The 21,377-nt window shown below is 38.4% G+C and overlaps 1 protein-coding gene across 1 annotated transcript in view; it reads right to left on the reverse strand.

Annotated features, from left to right (window-relative positions):
• Nucleotides 1–731: 731 nt before the first annotated feature.
• ELL2 (elongation factor for RNA polymerase II 2) overlaps nt 732–21,377 on the reverse strand; it is a 77,188-nt gene continuing 56,542 nt past the window's right edge. Inside the window, exons 5-12 of the mRNA XM_054578618.1 lie at nt 19,138–19,397; nt 17,036–17,160; nt 16,795–16,882; nt 13,569–14,139; nt 10,448–10,514; nt 6,781–6,952; nt 4,740–4,784; nt 732–4,631 (exon numbers count right to left, since the gene is read on the reverse strand). Of these exons, the coding sequence (XP_054434593.1) occupies nt 4,515–4,631; nt 4,740–4,784; nt 6,781–6,952; nt 10,448–10,514; nt 13,569–14,139; nt 16,795–16,882; nt 17,036–17,160; nt 19,138–19,397 (1,445 nt within the window). The 3' untranslated portion in view covers nt 732–4,514. The remainder of the gene's footprint in view (nt 4,632–4,739; nt 4,785–6,780; nt 6,953–10,447; nt 10,515–13,568; nt 14,140–16,794; nt 16,883–17,035; nt 17,161–19,137; nt 19,398–21,377) is intronic.

Consider the following 21,377-nt stretch of genomic DNA (forward strand, 5'->3'; position numbering starts at 1 on the left):
CTTCAAACAGCCCATTGTTAAGACCGCACACACTCAAAGAAAAACATAGCTTTTTCTCAAATAAGTATTTGGCCTCCTTCAAATTTATCTAGCAGTTCTGATAAAATAAACCCACTGAGAATAATGCAGGAGACATCACCCCCAAACTCCACATTCTTGTCTCCTTTGAATCAAAACAGTTTGTCTAGCCTGCCTGATGTTACTAGAACGCACACTTCGTGAAGGTCATTCTAACCCTAAACAGGCACCGCCATGTGGGGGTTGTACGGGGAAGTGGACACAGCACACAGATGTGGGATCAGGCTTCTCAGCTTCCGCTGTCCTAGCTGGGCGATGGGCAAGTTTCTTAACGTCTCGAGGCCTAATTTACTTGACAATAAAATGGGTTTTTGGTGAGGAGAAATGGGACAATGCATGCAAATGAGTCTGTAACTCACAGGAAACCCTCAGTAGACGCTATCATTACTGTCCCCCTCGCAGATGTTGCCTGTGGAGGGTATGTCCTAAACTCCTCACACAGGCAGTCGCCCGGGGCAGACACCCCACTCAGCTTTGTGGAGTCACCAACAGACAATGTCAGTCCCAGGAAGATCGCTTACATTAGGGCACCAGAAAGCACTTTGTGATGAGGGGTTTTTTTTTTTCCGCTTTTTTTAAAAGACAAAGTTAAGGATTTGAAATGAGACAAAGAAAAAACAACTACCAGAATTGCAATGTTAACATTTTTATTGAACTGAAATTGGTGTAGAACAACAGGGGTCACAGCTGCTGAGCTCAGTAACAACTGAAAAGTCCCTGTGATATTTTATCTTCAGGGGTCCTAATATGGTTTGGTTGTAACAACTGAGAAACATGAATATATAGATAGAAGCACAGAGATATAATTTTTAACACTTCAAAATATTTTGAAATGAGCCTCACAGCCTTGTTCAGTTTTCAGGTTACAAAGACCATTGATAACATCTTCTGTTGCCTTCATTTAGTAGTGTCAGTTAAATATCCTTTCCCAAAATGTTCCTCTCAAAGTGCTGGCTATAAATTTCCCCCCATCCGGTACAGGTAAGAAAAGGATTTAGTAACACTTACGCAAGTAATAAACTGTAAGAACTTCAAAAGTAGTAAAGGCTATACCAAGAATACGAGACTCAACAGTCATACTGCCAGAAAGACAATGAACTGGCTAAAATTTCAGGAAAGTTCCAGAAGCAAATAAAGTTATGCAAAGGGTAAGGCAACCAAGCAGTGTTGGAACTAATGGGCCATTTGTGTCTAAACCTCATCTCAACACCTTGCTCCCAACATGCAAGTATGCATTCGTTTTACATAAGAATTACTTTAAGGAAAAAGAAAATTGCTCTAACAGTTAAAAGGTCAATCAGGGATGAAAGAAAATTAATACTGAATTTTTATAATCACTGCATGGAGCAATGATTTAAACTGACCCCAACAATTACTTTTGAGAGAGCCAGTAGTGAACATCTATCACTACTTAGAGTTGAAAGTTAGCCCTCTAAATTATTCCATGGGAAATAAAAACCCACAAGATAGGAAATGAAATTCCCACGTAAAAAACCAAACCACATCTAGTTAATGTTCTTTTTGGTTTGAATTAAATCAACTACTCATTTGATCTAGAATTCATGAGCGTTGGTAAAAATCTTCAAGGGTGCTTCAAATTATTTTAGATGAAATGTGATGAAAATATAACAGCATAACTCACTCATCTTGACAATGCTGTTTACACTTAATGTTTCTTTAAAGAAAAAACCTAAATACATTCTTCGATCAGGGTAACTGATACTAAGTGACCACCCATTCCTGTAGTAATTATTTGAGAGTATCTAAACAGCTAAGAGTAGGAGGTGAATAATCATTATAAATATTTTAATAGGCTTATGCCCTTCTTCAAAAGAGATGCAGCCTCAGGTTATAGCAGGTTCAGAGATTTACAGCTCTCAGATTTACAACTGATAGATAACACATTTTGTAAGCATCTTCCCCAGGAGCACAACAAACATCTAAATTAAGGCTTTTATAGGTAGGTGGTCAAGTCTATGGGTGTGTGATGCCGGATTTTTGTAAAGCATCTCCAGCTTCTGTTCTTACCCAATTTGTAAACCATAAGGTATACTATGTAGGTGGGCAGGAGCTCCAAGGGCTAATAATTAACCAACTAGAAAACTTGTTTGTAAACAAATTCCAAATTATGAGTTGGCAGTGAAACAACAGAGAGGATGCCTCACATCTTGCAGAGGGAAAAGTGATGTGCACTTGCTGATAGGGATGGGCTTAAAAAAAAATGCCAATAGTTGAACTTGAACATTCAAGACTTTGAGATTTAGAGACCTATTAGCACTGTATCTGAGCCAATGAATCGTTCTCATACTTTAGCTTGCAAAAGTCACCTGGAGGATACTTATGAATATGTGGATGGACACCTGGGCCCTATACCCAGAGATTTTAATATGGGTGATATAAGTGGTCCCAGCACCTTGTTTTTGAGAAACACCACTCACAGCAAATAGCAGCATACCGTCTTTGATTAAAAGGCCAAGATGCCCAAGAAATAACACCCATGAGGTCATTACCTACAGACACATTCCTCAGCAGACTTCACCTTAATAATGTGAGGACCAAATTTACCCCCAATTAAGTTTCCTTTCCTATCTTTTTTTCAACCGAAAGCTTGAAATCATGAACATGTAATGATTGTACCAATTCTGAGGTAAAAGGAAAGCACCTGGGATCTCAACGTGAAAAGAAAGTGAATTCCCTAGGAGGTCTATGCTACACAGAAATTAAATTTCTACAGTAATGTTATAGAGCTATAGTGTGCAGGGTCTTGTTTTAGTCTTTGTATAGTTTGTATGCTTTTGTATACTTTTACGATATTATCTACTCTTTCCAGTTAATGTTTTAGAAGAACTCCAAAGAGAGAAGTTCATCTACGTGCTCTCTCAGGTTTCCTAGATACTAACATTTTTCTGGTTTACAGCGATACACAACAAAGTTATTTATTTGTTTTTTTGGATGCTGGAGACAAACATCTTTATTAAAGATACTACCAAAAATTTTGGCAAACATTTCAAAACACATTTGTAAACATAATGCTTCCCTTTTTAACTGGCAGCACTTTGAAAAGACAATACGGTAAGACAACACAACTTGAATTAACATTAGTTCAAAATTCTTACATTTTTGACATAACGTATGTTCCCACATGATAAAACAAGTGATAGTTTAAATTGACGTCAACAGATAAACTCCATGAAATGAAAGTTTGTGCTGTTTGATGAATCACAGTATGTAATAGTTAAATATATCCATTCTTTTTTTTATATTCCTGGTACACAGGATGAAGAAAGAAAATCTTTAAATATACATTTCATGTAGGTAATAATTTCTTTGCATATCGCTCTTCAAAAAAATACTTTATAGCAGTATATAAATAGGTCACCTACATATTTAATTTTATAATTGTGCCCCAAAACTATAGATTTGTTTCATTTTCATAACATATCAATTTTTCCCAACAATGATGCTAACAAACTGCTGAAATGGAAATGCTTTTGTCTTCCACAATAGAAGTAGCAATTTGACAGGAAAAAAAACCCCTACAGTAACACTCGTCAGTTGTTTAACCTGAGCGTTTGGCCTACTGAGAGTAGCAGCTTTTTGTCCTTCATGCACGCTCACACCCACACCACCTCTGCACACATACAACTGGTCGCGCACACACTTTCAGACGCTGGTAGGCCACAGTGTGCTTCCCACTGCTCCAATCAGGTGGGAAGCAGTGTAGCTAATGATTAACCACACTATGTACACAACTAGCAAACACCTTAAGGCAATCATTGCAATGGGGGGTTAACTTGCAGGGTGGATTTACTGTTCTAGGTCAAGTCAACCTGTATATACATATGTGTATGTGGAGCTACACGCACACACATCCTCATAGACCTTCCTATTTCTTAACCCTCCAAAACAATGTTTTATTATTTTTTTTATTTTGTGCAAATTTCTAAATATCCTACCATTTAAGGCAAAGAGTTCGCATTAAGAAAGGTCAGAAAATAGGCTTATGTTTATCCAAAAGCATTTCACCTTGCACATTACTGTTTTTTGTTGTTTTTTTTTTTAAACACACATAACTTTGAAGTGTGGACACTGGATCCCCAATATCTAAAAAAATCATTTCTAATTACAAACAAGTTTTTAAGAAAAAACTGATTGGAAGTATAGATACTGGATCCCAAATATCTAAAAAAAAATTACTTCTATTGACAAACACAAGTCTACAGGGGGGAAAAAAGGAGCAGAAAACGCAACTTCAAAAATACAGGGAAGCAAAGAACAGTGGCGGGGGCAGGGTGGGGAGGAGGGTAACTCAAGTTTACAAATACTGAAACTTTCAATAGGTAAAGTTTCGTTTTTTTAGAATCTTAGAGCAACTCATTTGGAATTTTAAATAAATAAGCTTCAGTTCATTCACATCTTCCGGTCCAAGCGGAGCTCTAGTGCCATGACTCCGCTTGCTGTTGGTCAAATTCACCTATCAGTCTTTTGATGTGAGCCAGCTTGTTATGAAGGTACTCGCATCTGTATTTTTCTTCATGGTAATTGGGACTAGACTGTGAAGGAAAACAAAACAAAACAAAACAAAACAGTGAGGATCAGGCTGCAGAATTTGTAATTACTTCCCAACTTTATGTCAGAAAATGAACTGTGATGGTATCTACCTGCTTGATCTTCTGATATTCTTGTAAGACTTCTTCATGAATATTCTACAAAATTAAAAATCACAGATCAGAAGCGAACTTCTTTTGTTTGCAGTATAAGGTTAACACACATTTGGCAAGGGTGTGGGAAATGCTGATGATGGAAATTTAAATTGGTACAATCTTTAAGGAAGGCAATTTGGCAACTGCTATCAATATAGCAAATGCAAAACTGACTTGGAACTTACACTTTTCTTTCAGATTTACTTGTGCCTGAGTGAAATGACTTGCTGCAGCACTGTTTGTAAAGCAAAAGACAGTAAACAAAATCTAAGTGTCCGTTAATTCATGCAAAGGAATACTAAGAGACCATTTAAAAAGGGGGAAGTGTTTATGTACTTACATGAAAAAATTCTCTAAGATGTGTTATATTGTTCAGTGAAAAAAGCAAAGTGCAGAGCAATTTCTGTAGTTTGATATCATTTGTTTAAAAGGGGAAAAATAGAATAATACTATATTCTAAGAACTTCATTACTTCTTGGTTGCAGGTCTTCTCATTTTAGTGCAATCAGGTAAATAATAATGTATCATCGTTTAACTTACTGGAACATAAGACAATGGTGCAACGTATAACGGATGACATCTTAGATTTAATTACATATGGTATATGTGTGAATCTGCTTGTGTATATACACCTTACACACACACCTCTAAAAGAATACATTGGAAACTCAGTACTACTGATTTCCCTCTATGGAGGGAACTGGGTGGCTGGGGAAAACACCTAAACCTTATGTGCTGTATAACCTGATGTATGATGCATCTAAGCAGTTTCCAAATGTTTACATTTATTCTGCACAAGTCTATAATCACCTCATTTTATGGATGGGAATTTTGAAGCAAGTTAAATAACTTGCCCAAGGTCACACACTATAAATGGTAGGAGCTGGGAATCAAACCCAGGCATTCTGGCTCTGGAGCCTGCTCCTGACCACTAAGCGATCCTTGGAATTACACTTGAAATATAATCATGGCACACTGGTAAGTAACTACATAGAAAAAACCTGAAACTGCCATATTACCGACCTTTGGCACCCTCACACACCAGCTCCTCTGGCAAAATGTTCTATAATTCTAGACAGCTTGTTTAAGAGATTAAGGCCCACTAACAGAAGACACAATGAATCCCTAGGGCTCGGGCATGCTCAGGCTGATTTCCCCACTGTGGGAAAACCAGTCCCTTCTGTCACTGAGGTGCCTGTCAGAACAGTGCTAGTGGGCCCGGATGGGGCACCATCCATGCCACTGCAGTGTGACACAGTGTCCCGGCCAACGCAAAGAAACAGTCACTTACAGTAATTCTTTTGTAAAAACTCTGAGAACAGTCAGGCCAGGCTTCTACTGCTCTTTGTGAGCTGTAGTAATGTCGCCACTTAATGTAGGGGAGCAAAAACTGATTAATACCTGCTAACAAAGGTGTGTCTCTGGACTAGCTAGATGCACCAACCTTTTCTTCACTTAAACCCCAAGCTTCTGTGGTGGTAAGCCCCCATTATATTCTATGTCTATATCTTCCCTATTCTATGCCAGGCTGAGGTTATTTTTAAAAATTAATTAAAATATTTACTTGAAATAGCAGTTTTGGGAAATAGCACCAGATCTAGGAACTATAGTCTGAGTTGATTGGCAGTGCAATAAGATATTTTCAGGAATCTGGAAGCCATCCTTTTTCCCCTATTTAGTTGTGTTTGGTATTTTTCTCAATACACTATACATTATATTACAGTAAATGTATAAGCATATGTTACATATCTTACACATATTATGTGAAATAAAAAGGTTATTTTTTCCATTGCCGGAAATACAGGTTCATTGTGTTTACTTATTTTCAAGAACTATTCAAATATTTTGTTTCTTTGTTAATTTTAAATGAAAGCCAAAAGCTGCAGAGAAGCTGGCCGGGGAGAAGACGTGCTCCGAAGGCTAATCAGGTGCCTGGGGGCTGGGCTGCGCAGGGAAATAAAATCTGAAAGTTGGTCCACCCAGGAACAAGTGCATTTACCTGATACTCTTTGGAGCCCGGAGAAAGGCGCTTTCGTTGCGCATCCAGTTTGATAAATTTTCTAGCTACAGTCTCCATTCTGGCATGCAAGGCCCTGTACTCATCGTACTCGGCATTGAAGTCATCCTTGTAATTCTGGCGTTGCTCGTAGGAGACAATAGCAATATATTTTCTGATAAGAAAAAGGATAAAACACAGCCATGTCACTCCTCCAAAGGCCTTTTAGGTGATACTATCCCACAGAAGAGCTTAAGAGCTTCAATGAAGAAGAGTAAACATAACAAAAGACATGGTGGCAAGAGAATTAAAGTGAAACTGTGTAAAAAGAAAATAACACACACAGATGTAGCCTCCAAACCTTTTTTCTATCCAAAGTCATTCGCTACTTACTAGCAGGCAGAGGCCAACGCCTACGATGAATCACATGGAGATGGAAGGACTAGGTGGGTCCGAGAAACCAGGGAAATACCACGGTCACTGAATGCTGAGGTGAGAGCCCTCTCTAGACCTGCTGCCTTATGAGGGAACCTGCCTTTAGGCCTTTCATCCCCGCTGCCGTCGAGGCGCCTCAGGCTTACTGCCTCTACCCTCTCCTCCCATTTCTGATAAGGCAAATAGATAAAATTCAAAAGGGAAATTGTTTATCATTTTTTAAAATGACGTAATATAACATGTCATACTATGTGTAACAGCAAGGCAGTATTGTGCAATTAGTCTGATTTACATTCTTTTTTTAAAAAATATTCTATTTATTTATTTTTAGAGAAGAAGGGAGGGAAAAAGAGGGAGGAAAAAAAAAACCCATTGATGTACATGAGACACTTCACTTGGTTGTCCCTTGCACACCCCCAACCAGGGACCTGGCCTGCAACCCAGGCATGTGCCCTGACTGGGAATTGAACTGATGACCTTTAGGTTTGCAGGACGATGCCCAACCCACTGAACCACACCAGTCAGGGCTGACTTACTTTCTTAATAAAAATGTCAAAAACCTGTTCTACTTTGGGGCATGAATACTTCTAGGGACCTGGTGAATGAAGGTCATTTTCTCAGAGTGTCAGTTTATTCAGTGCTAAGTAAATTATACCAGCATTTTAATATTAAAACAGAGTTAATATTATTTGTTGGTGGGTCTGAGGAACGCGATCACAGCAGGGTCTGTCTGGTCTGGGTCCTGGCACTCCGTGTTTCTATCATGGAATGGAAGAGTCTCTTGATATTTTGAGATAAAAATTGAGATTTCAAAGCAATTTCAAGCAAGTGGTGGGAAATCCAGAATGGCCCCAGGGGGTATATAATATTCTTCACTGTGGGAAGACCTTGGGGTTCCATCTTCTTCAAAATGGTTTCAGATAATCCTACCAGACCAGTTTTATTTAAAATATGATAGCACAGATACCTAGCTGGAAATGTGAGAAAAGTGATGTAGTGAGCAACCTTAATGTCCTCATTAATAATTTTATTCAAGCTGAGTTAGAGTGGAGGTTTAATTTTCTAGGCATAACCGAGACAGTGGTCGTACGCTGACTGAAGGCTGCCTGCTGGTGTCTTTGCTGTAGCAGGAACACCGCCAGCCGAGGCAGGAGCAGAGCCCTCTGCAGACAGGGCTGCAGGCTGCCCTCGCTGCACAGCAGAGGGGCCCGAGTGGGGGTGGGGGAGGTGCCCGGGAGACGCTTGGGTAAGGAAAATGGCCAAACTGATTGCAAGAAGCAGGTTCACTTTGTTATACAAAATATTTATCCTGTTTTCTCAAAACTATACCCTCAATATTTCATTTAATAAATTCCTTAGGAAAAATAAACTGACCAACAGTTGTGTTGCTTTTATAGAAGATTATTTGATTATACTGGCATTTTAACAAAAATTTTTTACCAAAAATTATGAGTTCTACTGTTGGCTCTTAATGCAGTAATGGAATAGAATTTTAAACAGTTTGGATAATTCACAACCAGAAGTGGTAGAAGTATTCTTATTAAATAAAAATTAGGAACATTCTAAGTAAGTATAAGTTATTCAGAAGCTGATCATTAAGGTTTCACAGTATGGTCTTTTGGCTTCTTATGAAGCAACTTAAATTTAAGTTTTAGATTTTTGGTGATATTTCCAAAAACCCATGTTTTCTCATATTTTCAGAAAATGTTCTGGTTAAAATAAATTGCTTTTACTTAAATAAAGGAAGCAAACAATTACATAGGTTATATATTTTCATAATTTATAAAGAGCTAGAAACATGACAAATGTACAGAAATGTACTGAGGCAAATACAGGGACCATCCTTAAACCAGTAAATTACATATTTTTAAAAAATACAGAATTAACTGATTAAATTGACAAAACACAACCTGAATCCATGGGGACAAGGTCAGCATTGTTTTTCAGTCTCTCTACATGATCTGTTACATATAACAAGCATACATCACTATGACTAAAGAGAGGAATTCAAAGTCAATTGCAAGAGAATGAGAGCACAGCACTGCAGCCATTATTGGAGGGGGTGACGACTTTCACAGCACTTTTAAGAAGTGGGGTTTGCAGTTGGAAGGGTGAACCCCATCATCAGTTGTGACAGGTGCTGTCCCCCAACTGGCCCTTCTGGGGCCAACTAAGTGGTGGCAGCTTTTCAAAGCTCCCCACAGGGCTGTAAAACCGTACACTGCCCCAAATGAAAGAGCACTCGGCATGCTTTCCAGGGTTCCTTTTAGTTAAGGGATGATAACCAACATTATGGTTTCCTGCTGTATCATTCCCCAATAAGTATAGCTTTCACACTACTGTTAAGCAAAAGTAACACATTTTAAGTATAAAATGTTCTCTTCTCTGGAGACGAGCATTTCATCGGCCATGGAGGGCTAAAGAGTACAGTTGAACTTTGTCCATCATGAGATGGTACCAAAGAGAGAAAAGATGTTCGTACAGCCCAGATTTCATTTTCCCTTCGATAGTCAAGCTATTTTGCATATCTGTTCATTTTTTAAGCTATTGACAGTCAGACCTGTTTGCTCTTTCACTCTCCATTTTTCTGGGCTCTTGCAACTTAATTATTTACTTCTTATAGAAGCCTTTGAGTCTGTAAAAAAGCTAGAATTATGTGTCCAAGTTATAATTTCTGTGATAGCCAGTTTCAAAAATGTCCCCAGCTCAGCATTTAGCAACTTGTTGTCATAACAAGAAAAACATTACAACCTGTACTAAAGTGAGATGATCAAATCTTACTATTCTCTCCTCTTAAAATTAATTTGATGGCAGAGCTTTATTTAAATAAAAATCAATGTATATCTACTTTGGATGAACTGCAGAGGTTTAAGCACTTTATCAGTAACATGTGCAGGGAATGACTGTGCATTAATAGACTGTCAGCTTTAAAGAGTCCGATCCCTGAAATCTTCCATAATCAAACGCTTGGCCTGGCCCAGGAACAAAGGACAGGCTTCTCTATACTTAAATGCCACCGAGCAAGGCTCAGTGCAGGGGGAGGCACAACCTGCTCAAGCTGACAAGGGTGGATTTGTGACGAGCAGGCTTAATGGCAGCCTTTCAATTGCAGGGGTGGCTCCAGGACACTATTTCTGGAACTTCTTACTTTTCTGATTTGCAAATTATGGGAAAAGAATTTGCAAACTTTCTAAAATTAAACAGTTTTCTCCCAATGGCAGACATCCGAACTTACATCAAATAATCTGGGAGTTCAATGGTTGAAGAAGGCTCCATGGAGGCAGTGCAACCCTCTTTAACTCCTACAAAGAAAGAAAATCCAAGTGTTCACCAAACAGTATGGTTATAAAATGCCTATAATTCTAAAATAGATCAGAAACATCTGGAACACTTTTCCTCAAATTCCTTCTTCCATCTCAATAAGCAACAGTGAGCAAGGAATACAATTGAACACGAACAATAGAGGCCCTATGACCAGCGCCAGCAGAACCGACGCCAGGCATTGAAAGCCGCCGGCCACCGCAGTGTCCGCACAATGCAGGAATTCCATCTTAACCCAGGGTCAGTCTTCTATTCTTCCACCAACAGTTGTGGCATCTGCCCAGCAATTCAAAGATTGTGGTGGCAGATGCAGCCAGACAATGGGAGATACACATTTTACATTCACATCTACTTTTCATAGGATTTAAACCAGGCAGATGAGACAAGGAAGTCAGGTAGCAGACTTTTAGTCACTGTATTTTTACTGCTACCCTTTTCCTATGCAGACAGTGGAAATGGGTAAGTTTTCCCATTGGTTTAAAGTAATTTAAAATAAGTTATTACTAAACACTGATTTATACTCCTCTAATCTCTCACCCTCACAATAACACGGATTTGTTTTCAAAAGGACAAATAGATAAAAGTGCTAGTCATTCAGGACTGTGCTATGAAAGTGTATAAAATCCTTCAGCATTTCATTTGTTTAAATGCGCCATTTCCAGAGGGTATGTTCTGACTTTTTACTAGGATAATTTTTTATTATTCAAAGTAGAATGAAAATAACTCAAATCCTAACCCTGCGGGCTGGCAAAACATACATGTTTAATATAAAACAAAAGTGAATATCTGAGAATTTCTTGGTTTAATATTTCAAAGGACAAAGCATACCAAACAAAAGATGCACACTCTGTGGACTTAATGTTCATGTACATATACAGTCGTCCCCCATCATCCATAGGCAATGTGTTCCAATAGATGCCAGTAGATGCCTGAAACTGCTGATAATACCAAATCCTGTATATACCATGTTTCTCCCTCTACGTACTTCATGTACACTTTATGGCTTCACTTTGGCTTATCTGAATCATCAGCGTCACTATGCACTGTGGGGCCATTAAGTAAAATAAGGGTTACTTGAACACAAGCCCTGCAACACAGAGACAGCTGATCTGATAACCCAGCCAGCTCCTAAGTGACTGTCAGGCAGGGAGTGCACGCAGGGTGGAGACACTGGATAGAGGGGTGATTCACATCCTGGGCAGTACAGAGCACGGCGGTGTGTGATTTTATCATGCTATTCAGAATAGCACACAATTTAAAACTTATGAATTGTTTATTTCTATAATTTTGCATTTAATATTTTTGGACCACAGTTGACTGGGAAACTGGAATCACAGAAAACAAAACTGGAGATAAGGGGGGCTACTGTACATTTGGTTCAGGCTTGGGCTCAAGAATTTGTTTTTACAGCAGTCTAAGTCTTAAAGGAAAAGGCACCAAGTGCATGCCCCCTGTCTCCTTTGCCACAGACACCAGATTAGTTCCAAAGGATACAGGGGATGTGGGTCTAGATCTGTCCTCAGTTTGTAATGATCTCAATTGTCCTTGAAAGATACCACACCCTCAGTGAAGGATGCAAAGAGACTAGGTCTACTTTTCCAGGTCTCCAACTCTAAGAAGGTCCCAACATACCAGGATACAGTCTTCCCAGCACTAGTCTCTGACTCAGGATCACCATCTGAGGGTGGGAACTATGCAAGAACCTGGTTTACTAATTCTGAACATGAGGTTTTATTACCTCTTGTCTTTTCCTGACCTGGCAAATTCAAGTACGGCAGTGTTTGAGGGGAAAAAGCTTATACCCATCTCTTGGGCCACTATATATCAACAGGACCATACTGATCCCATATTTCAACAGATATACTTTGACATACAATACACTCAATCCAGGTCAATAAAGGCACTGTATCATACTTTTCCACAAGCAAAGCTTCCCTCATATGGTAAAAATAGTTAAATTTAAAGACTACAGATTTTCGGTATTGTGGGCAAATTACAGAAAGGCAATACTCCTTAAACTCTATTCATTAAAGTAAATTTTCTAAAGTTGTATTTTCCTGGGGAGTTTTGCCTGACTTATGCTTGGTTTAAAAAGGGCAGCAATGCTAAATGATAGGCTTGGATCTTCTATGTGCTGCCATGTATGATGTTAAGTTTTAGAGGACAACTCCTTAAAAAAAAAAAAAAAGAAAAAAAATCTAATTTTGTCATTAGGTTTTAAAAATCACTCTACCTCCAGGCAAGCAGTCCTTCCACTAGTTAGCTTTTTTTTTTTTTTTTTTTTAGAGGTAAAGCATTGTTTTATGCTTCTTTGGGTCTCTAGATATTTGGCTTTTATAGCTCCAAAAGTTTTAAAATGATTAATTGATTAATTTTACTAATAACAACTGATTTTAGTTTACTTTTAAAGCAGTGTTCTCAAAATTGAAAAAAAACTTAAGATCTGTGAAGCCAACTGTCAACAGCCTTGCACAAGACAAACTGCTTTTACTCTGAATGAGGGTGATGTAATGGGATCTGTAAATGTAATTGTACCTTGTCTGTTTTATAAAGAATTTGACATTTCCCGTGTGCCATTATTAATTAAAGTGAGGGTGACCCTGTTTCTTTGGCAAAGAAGGAAATGAATATTTTTATTGCTAATTGTGTGTCTGGTTAAATCAGTTTAAGAACGGCATAAAAGAGGTCACATGGAGGTTGCACGATACCATCACAGTTATGGAAAAGAGCAACAAAGCCCACCTTCTTTAAAAGGGGTCTCTGGAGGATCACAGGGTCATTTTCCAATGTTACTCACAATCTTATTAACACTCATAAAAAATATATTTAGTCGTTGGCTGAAGAGGGACCAAAAATGACTGCAGGAAAATGCAAGAAAAAACCTGCTCAAAACACAATCCTAAAATTAAGAACTAAAGGGAAGCTCTTTAGATGAAAAAGCATTACAAATGATGAACAGCATAATTTCACGCTCATGACAGCCCCTTCTTCCCATTCATTTACACCTGTAGTCTGTTTTTACAAGTATAAAATACCTTCATTGGAATCTGGACTGGAGTTGTTCAGCTTGGCAATGTCCTCATCTCTTTTAAGATCCTCTTCATTTTCCTCAATTGTCTCAGTGTCGTGTTTCTTCATTTGGTCCTTTTCCTTGTGTTTTTTAGACTTCTTTTTGGACTTTTTGTGAGACATTGAATGGTTTTCTTCTACTGGGTTTGGACACTTTAGTAGAACTGAATCAGAGGGTAAGGTTTCCAGAGAAGTCCTAGAGGTATATTTGTCTTGCTGGTCCTCACAGATACCACTGTTCTGGCTAAAACTGTCAACAGGTAGGTCTTGAGTCCCCCGGCCTTCTGGAGTGCTCGGGGAATTGGAGTTAGAGTGTGCAGTCTGAGGAGGGTTGGAGACGGGCAGGTGGGTCGGAGGCAGCGGCGGAGCGGTGGGCGTGGCAGCAGCGCCCGGGGGCGGAGGGAGGCCTGCAGCGCATTTTTCACTGGTGGGACTGATGTGACCATTCAATGTTGGCGGCACTCTGTTTGTCAAGTGAGATATTCGAGCTTTTTTATTCATTAACGGATCAATGAAATCTGAATCTAAAAGCCGTTTCTGGACAGGGGGAGGGGAAACAGAAAAATATATGAGCCAGTTTGCATTAAAATTCAATATATGCATCACTGGTTATCATAAGAACAACTGAGTAATTTTATTCATACTTAATTAAGTTTGTCACTAGTGTTATGTTAAACCTTTCTTCAAGTTTAAGTAAACACAAACAAGACACAAAAACAAAAGTGAAATAAATCCTCATGTCCAATGTAAACAAGCAGAATCTGGCAAATACACGAGTGGGTAAAGGTAGGTTTACTGTGCCACTGTGACATGCTTTTGAGTTCATAAAGTTATTATAATAATCATAACTGGCATGTCTTTTTCCATAGGAACAGCTGTTAACCTACTTTTGCCCACCTCTGTATAACGGCAAATGTCCCTCCCCCCACCAAAAAAGGAATTATTTTCTGGAGGACAGGCCCCTTGTAGTAAAGGCTTCCCCTGCTAGGTGAGTGTTCCAGGAACCCCTCTGTGTCAGTGTACCAGCTGGTGGTGTTGTGAGAGGCTGTGTTCAGCCTCACTGAATTTTTCTTGAAGATTCTTTCAACGCATTTGCCCATTTCATGATGGGTGATTTACAAGCACACCTGCCCACACTGCACTGAGTGTTCAGCTGTTTTTGATCAAAAGCAGCACGACACCCTAGCCCCACACTCCTCCTATTTATCTGATCTTGCCCCCAGCGACTTTTTTTTTGTTTCCCCACATGACAAAAAAGTCCTCGAAGGGAAATGATGTAGAAGAGGTAAAACAAACAAACAAACAAACAAACAAAAAACAGCTGAAGGCTTTAAAGTCGACCCGTTCAAAACCTGTTTTTAGGAGTGGAAAAAATGTCTCGATATGTGTATTGCATCAAATGGAGAGTACTTTGAAGATGACAAGTTTAAACATGCAAGAGTAAATACAAAATTTTTTACAAATACAATTTTTTATAAGTAAATTCCATTTTTGGGGGAGTTCCCCCTCATATATGTTTCTTAGAGTACTTCTCTTTCGATTATATGGCCCCATCCTAAGTTCCCTGAGAGAGTAGGCTGCTCAGGAGAGCATTAAAGGGAGGTGGCCAGCAGTTTGCACCATTTTTCTGTCAGAACTAATAAGGGTAGGCAAAAGGCAGTAAGCCTACACTTATTTATCTCCTCTAGAGTGCTAAAATGCTCCAGCAATAAATATTTTGGCTGTCATTTATTTCATCTGTATGAACATGGCAACAGCCAACGCCTTCATTGTAATTTCTCTAAGTCTCTCTATCATTGTTGAAATACTATTCATTTTCCTCCCTTTCACTAGATTGGAAAATAAATCTTAATATTTGGTCCATAAATACAATATGGAGCCCTGACTGGGTGGCTCAGTTGGTTGGAGCATTGTCCTGTGCACCAAAAAGCTACAAGTTCGATCCCTGATCAGGCATGTACGGGAGGCAACTGATCGATGTTTCTCTCTTGCATTGTTCTCTCCTCCTCTCTCTCCCTCTAAAAATCAATAAATGTATCCTTGGGTGAGGATAAAAAATGATATGGAATTACTGTTTCAAAAAATTTTAAAGATCATGCTAATATTAGCCCAATCCAGCAACAACAGTTAACAGTATTTAAATGAAAAAGAACATTTAGACAGTTGAAAAGTATAGAGCATACATCCAATGAAATACTGTGGCTTAAACTTCAGCTTGAGAGAAAATAAGTTAATCATCCCATTAATTTAATCTATTTCAATTTAGCACCATTGATTTGGCACCTGGTATATAATTAGATCAGAACTATAAACAACTTCATGGTAAGTGGCAATAAAATTGAGGCTTCTATACATTGTGTATATATACAAGGACAGAATTGTTTTTATTTTGTTCCTCCTCTGTTCCTCATGATAGGCTGCTAACATTTTCTGACATGTGAATAGGCTTTGTCCAGGGCAGGCTTACTGTCTGCCGTACATCTGTCCTGTCTCCCTAATCCTTGGGAGGAGGGTCCAGGGAGAGGAGCACTCTGTCAGCAGTACTGGGTTAAAGAGGTATGTCCCACTGTCAGTCCCAAAGACTTGGGAAACTGAGAGTTCAAGGCCGGTAGGGTCTTCTGGGAACCAAGCAGGCTTGAACTCCAATACTATCCAGGATAAATTGAATCACGGGGGAAACGGAAGTGGATTAAAGTCTAACTGTAGTATTCTGATTGGGATCTAATTGAAAAATACTTTAAGAAAACATGCATGAATATGGTGGAATTTTTTGTTTGCTTATTTGAAAAACATTTTCCCCCAAGAATATTTTTCTGGGACATGTTTCAGATAAAATTAAATATCTTCAATTTTCTGTATAATCTGAAATCTCATGTAGATTGGAAGGTCTTTTTAGTTACTAACCAAGTGGAAAAGTAGAGAATCTTACAACAAATTGTAACCTTTAAAAATGGAAAAGCAAGGAGGACACTACTTAGACAAGCTCTGCAGTACAGCAAAGGCGAGTTCTGGGCTGAGAGCTGGTCCATGAACTCTAGGCCAAGTTCTGCTGTAAACTAGCTCTGGGACTTTGGGTAGACAAGCTGTACATCCTCTTTGGGCCTAACTTCTCCCACATACAAATCAGAGGAACTGAATTAGATGGCCCATAGGTTCATTTCAGGACTATGCTTATATAATTTCATAAAATACCTGAGGAGAAGATGCAGCGTCTCTGCTAGAACATACAGGAGATTCTGAACGGCTGGTGCTAGCAGCCCTCTGAGACGGATTTAGTTTTCTGTAAAGGACACACATGTTCCAGTTATGGAGAGGATTTTTAAATTTTCATGGGAGAAAGCTTACCCTCACTTTTTTCTCAGCTCGACATTAAAATAACAATGACTACAATAATTTTATTTGCAGCATTTTTAAAGAAAAAAAAAAATCTCACCTTGACAGCACTGACTCTAATGACTGTCTGTCAATTTCACTGTATCCAGGCCAATCTCTTTGAAGCTCTTTAAAAACATAGTCCTTTAAGGTATATGAGAGGTCCTTAGGGTTCAGATTGGCTACCTGGTTGGTACATGGCGTGAAAACAGAACATTAGATCTTTTTGCTATTTCCTAACCTAAAACAGGCAGCCTTTTGGCCTTCTAATGAAAATAACTGTATCAATTGACCACAGAGGAAGTGCTAGTTTTGCATATACTAGAGCTCAATAAATGTTATCCAACTTTATTTGGGGAATTAAAACTTTATATACATAGCTAAACGTTTTTCCCTGAATGGCCACGGCATTTGTCATATTTCTAATCAAACAGTAAGCCCACATTAGGCAAAAAGTAGAGAGAGATTTTTTAAAAAATCAATATTATTCTAGTCAAAGGATTCCAAAAACAATTATGTTATCAACATCATTGTTATCATTATTACCTACTTTTGTTTCAGAGTAAAAATCCTTGGTCACTTGGTGCCCAAATGTTAGGTTACAAACTTTCCTTTCAGTAATCAAGATAAATTATCTCCATAAATAGTATCAATTCTGATAACTTTGTGTTTCATTTTCTTGGATAGCTAAGTTTACCCCTTGTAGCTACCAGTGCTCCTGAAGAACCACTTATTCAAAGTCCCTGAAATTCCGAAAACCAGGAAATAAGAACAAACTAAAGCAACCTTCCAATTAGTGTTATTAGTCAGCCAGTTTATCCCCAAATGTAATCTTTTCTTCTCTGCTAACTATAATTCCTAGAGTGTCCAGGCCTAAATTCTATTAACAACACAAACGTACGGATCAAGGAGCCAAACCAAGTCATTTTTAAGGCTGGCAGAAAAGTATTTCTCCTGTTAGTTCCTACTGGAAAGGTCTTTTAATAACTTGACTTCTTTCTGAGTAAGTACTATCAAAAATATTAAGACAGTTTATGCTTTTCGAACAGCTTAGCTGCATACTAGCATGTTAATGTTGTTATAAAGTAGAAAATGGTAGTCTTAACATTCAAAGCTTGCAAATAAATTAACATGACATATAACCAGATTTCTCAAAGTGAAATAAATATAAAAATACTCAGATTTTCTATTATCTGGGGCACTATACATACTAACAACACCCCAGAACTAGAGATTATGGTGTTCTATTTCATAACATTTAGGATCATGTCTTGAATGTAAGAGAGAATAGATAAAAATAGACTTAAAAGTGTTATTCTTTGAATAATAGATGGAAATATGCAGCGTTTTTTTTTAAATGATAAAATTTAAGAACTTTGGAAATGTTACTGCTTTAGGAAAAAAACAAAAGAGGTGGATTACCATCTATGGTGGATTTGAATGCTAATCAACATTTATGACCCAAAGTCAGTATGAAAAATATAGGAGTTACAAACCATTGACTTTAAGGAAATTAATGACCTACTTTTATACTTACACTTGTGATTATAAGGTGACTGATCAGAGGTAATACTTTATATATTCATTTCCTTTAACGACAAGTCACTGATGTCAACATATCCAATAGTAGAAGAAAGCAGTCATTCAGAAAGCAAACCGCATGCAGGGCAAAACACATACTAAACTATGCAGTAGGTAAAAATATTCTAGTTTATAACAACCAAAGAGTGATTACATATACTACACAACTTCACCTACATAAACCAATAAAATGGTAAATGAATAAAACTATTATGACAATAGTTTAGGTGACTCAGGACTAAAAACAATGAAAACGTCTTGCTTACTTTTTGTAAGTGGAATTTCAGGGCAAAATTTACTTAAATGAAAATAATGACTCAAAACTTTAATTTTTTATTAATACAGAAGCCTCTAACTTATAAAACCTGGTATAAATGCCCACATTTCAATTAGTTTTTAACTAAGTATTTAAACCAAGATGTTTTAACTTAATATTCAGGAGTTATATTGCATATAGCATAGATCAAAGTGATCCCAAAATTTCTCCACCTCAATAATAATGGTTACAACAAGAATAGGCCTGCTAAAATGAACTTCTAAACGGAGCAGGTAGGTGGAAGGAACTCTCTCCAGTGTTCTTACCTGCTGCAGAATTGCTCCGAGGGAGTTCTTGTCTTTTTGATTGACACCATCTTTCTGCAGCCGAGCCAGCAGCTCAGGTTTCTTGTAGGCTTTCAGTGCCAGTAAGTGAATCACCCTGTCCCTATATGGCCGCTGAGAAACACTGCTGCTGCCATGTGTCTTTCGAATCGTATTTGCAGGGTTCATGGGCGTTGACCTTTTCCTCTCAGGCACTGCATCTGAAGCAGCTTGAGGTGCTTTCCGAATTTGCACTCTTTTCCCTAAAGTCCAGTGGAAATGACATTCATTACACATTTGGGGTAATAATGTAATAAGCACCTCAGTTTTTACAACTCTGAATTGGTTACCTGTTCACTTCTGGAGGGAATCAATGCTACTACTTCACATTTTATTTTGAAGAGATATGCAAATGGAAAGCGTTCTGAATGGCCTAAAATATGAACTAGGAATTTTTTGAAGGAATCAGTTAGTGAAATAAGTATGTATTATAGAAGTATTTTGGCCACTTATCTACACATAGATAATAATTAGTGACACACATCATAGCAACAAACTAGAAAAGTTAAGGATGTAGGTATTTGACTTTAAATGGAAATTTACAGAACTTAAATACACATTTTTATATATTATTTCTTTGGCAGATATAAATACAGCAAACACGTGGGATGGGAGAAATACCTTTTGTACCTAAGAACACACTCTTGGATGAGCTGGGGTATTACCTTAATAATTTCCTAGATTACGAGCTACAAAGAGGGGACTCAGGCATAACATGGGGTCAACATCCTCCAGGATATCCATGAGTGCTATTCCTTTTCAAAAGGCTGTATCAACTTTTAGGAGTCAAAAGGTAAAAACAAAACCAACCCACCAACCAACCGACAGATCTCTGAGGGCTGAACAAGCAAGACTCTCCTCTGTGGTTCCGAGACTACACAGGTGAGTTAGTGGAAAGGAAAATGGCAAAAAGGCAGATTTCACATCTTTCCTGCACAAGCCAATACTATTCATCACTTTCTGCTTAGACTTAACAAACACAAGTGTTTGGCAAGTGGTTACTTCCAGAAAATATTCGGGACTGAAGTGACCTGGATACTAGGTGGATGTGTCTAGCCATCAGGCAGGTTACTGACAACACCTAGTAACCATTCCTTGTTGAAGAAACAGAAATTAGAATGAAACAGTATAAAACTCTCATTTTATAATTTCTGAGCTGTAACCTCGCAACTCATTTACTATACCCTAAGCCCCTAACTCTATGCGCTGAGGTTACAGACAGGAAAGAACTGGTAATGACATACAATGTGGGACAACAGCATCAGGGACAAGTCTATCAAATAGAAACAATCAATAAGTACAAGCTGTGGCCAAGGATGAAAATGGCTGGCTTCATGGAGGAGATTTACTGAATGATAATTCTGTGCCTGCGGGGTTCCCCAGGCCTGGCCAGAGGCGCTGTTTGTTTGATACCACACTACCTAAGGTAATGGGAAAGGAGGAGTGAGCTCACCAGCTCTTAAAGTTCTTTACTATCTGGACATAACTAATTATAAACATCAGATCAAAATACTGCACAACAAAAGAACTCGACATTAAAGGGACATTGCCCAATGATAAGAAAAGCTATTAAATTAAGGTACAGTTAGAGTTTGGGAGATAATTTAGATCTGGTTTGTGAATTTTTCTCAATTTACAGACAGCTAGATCGCTGTGAGATGGGCAGGAAATTGGTTATCATGCACCAATTATGTGTTGGGAGGGCACTGTGCTAAGGGCTTTACACACATTAAGTCTCACAGTACCCTGATAAGGTCAGTGTTGGTCCCATTCCACAGGTGGGAAAACTGAGACCGTTTTCAAAGGGATAAGCTCAAATGGTAAAGTGCTCTCTAGCATTTGAAGGTTCTATGATTGATACCCATGTTTTCCTACTTGTACTTCTTTGCAGAAAAGGTGTTATGAACAAATGCCTTCTGTCTACTGCCGCTTCACGTTAGGCTGCAAGCTCCATGTAGGTAGGGCTGTGGCTGTTTTGCCCCTCACCAGATCTTGACTTAGAATTTGATGACTAGCAAAGTGAAATAACCAGCAAAGTGTCAAAGTGAGTGACAGCAAGAGAGCAAGTAGAGAGCAGAGGAGCCACAATCAAAACAGTGTGTGTTCCCACACTGCCAGACTGCCAGAAGCAGAAGACACTGAAATTTCTAAAGTGGCAAATGCAAACTTTCCACCATTTCTCA

The sequence above is a fragment of the Pteronotus mesoamericanus genome, unplaced genomic scaffold, assembly GCF_021234165.1.
Source record: "Pteronotus mesoamericanus isolate MK-2021 breed Mesoamerican mustached bat unplaced genomic scaffold, CSHL_Meso_final contig_50, whole genome shotgun sequence".
Taxonomy (NCBI): Eukaryota; Metazoa; Chordata; class Mammalia; order Chiroptera; family Mormoopidae; genus Pteronotus; species Pteronotus mesoamericanus.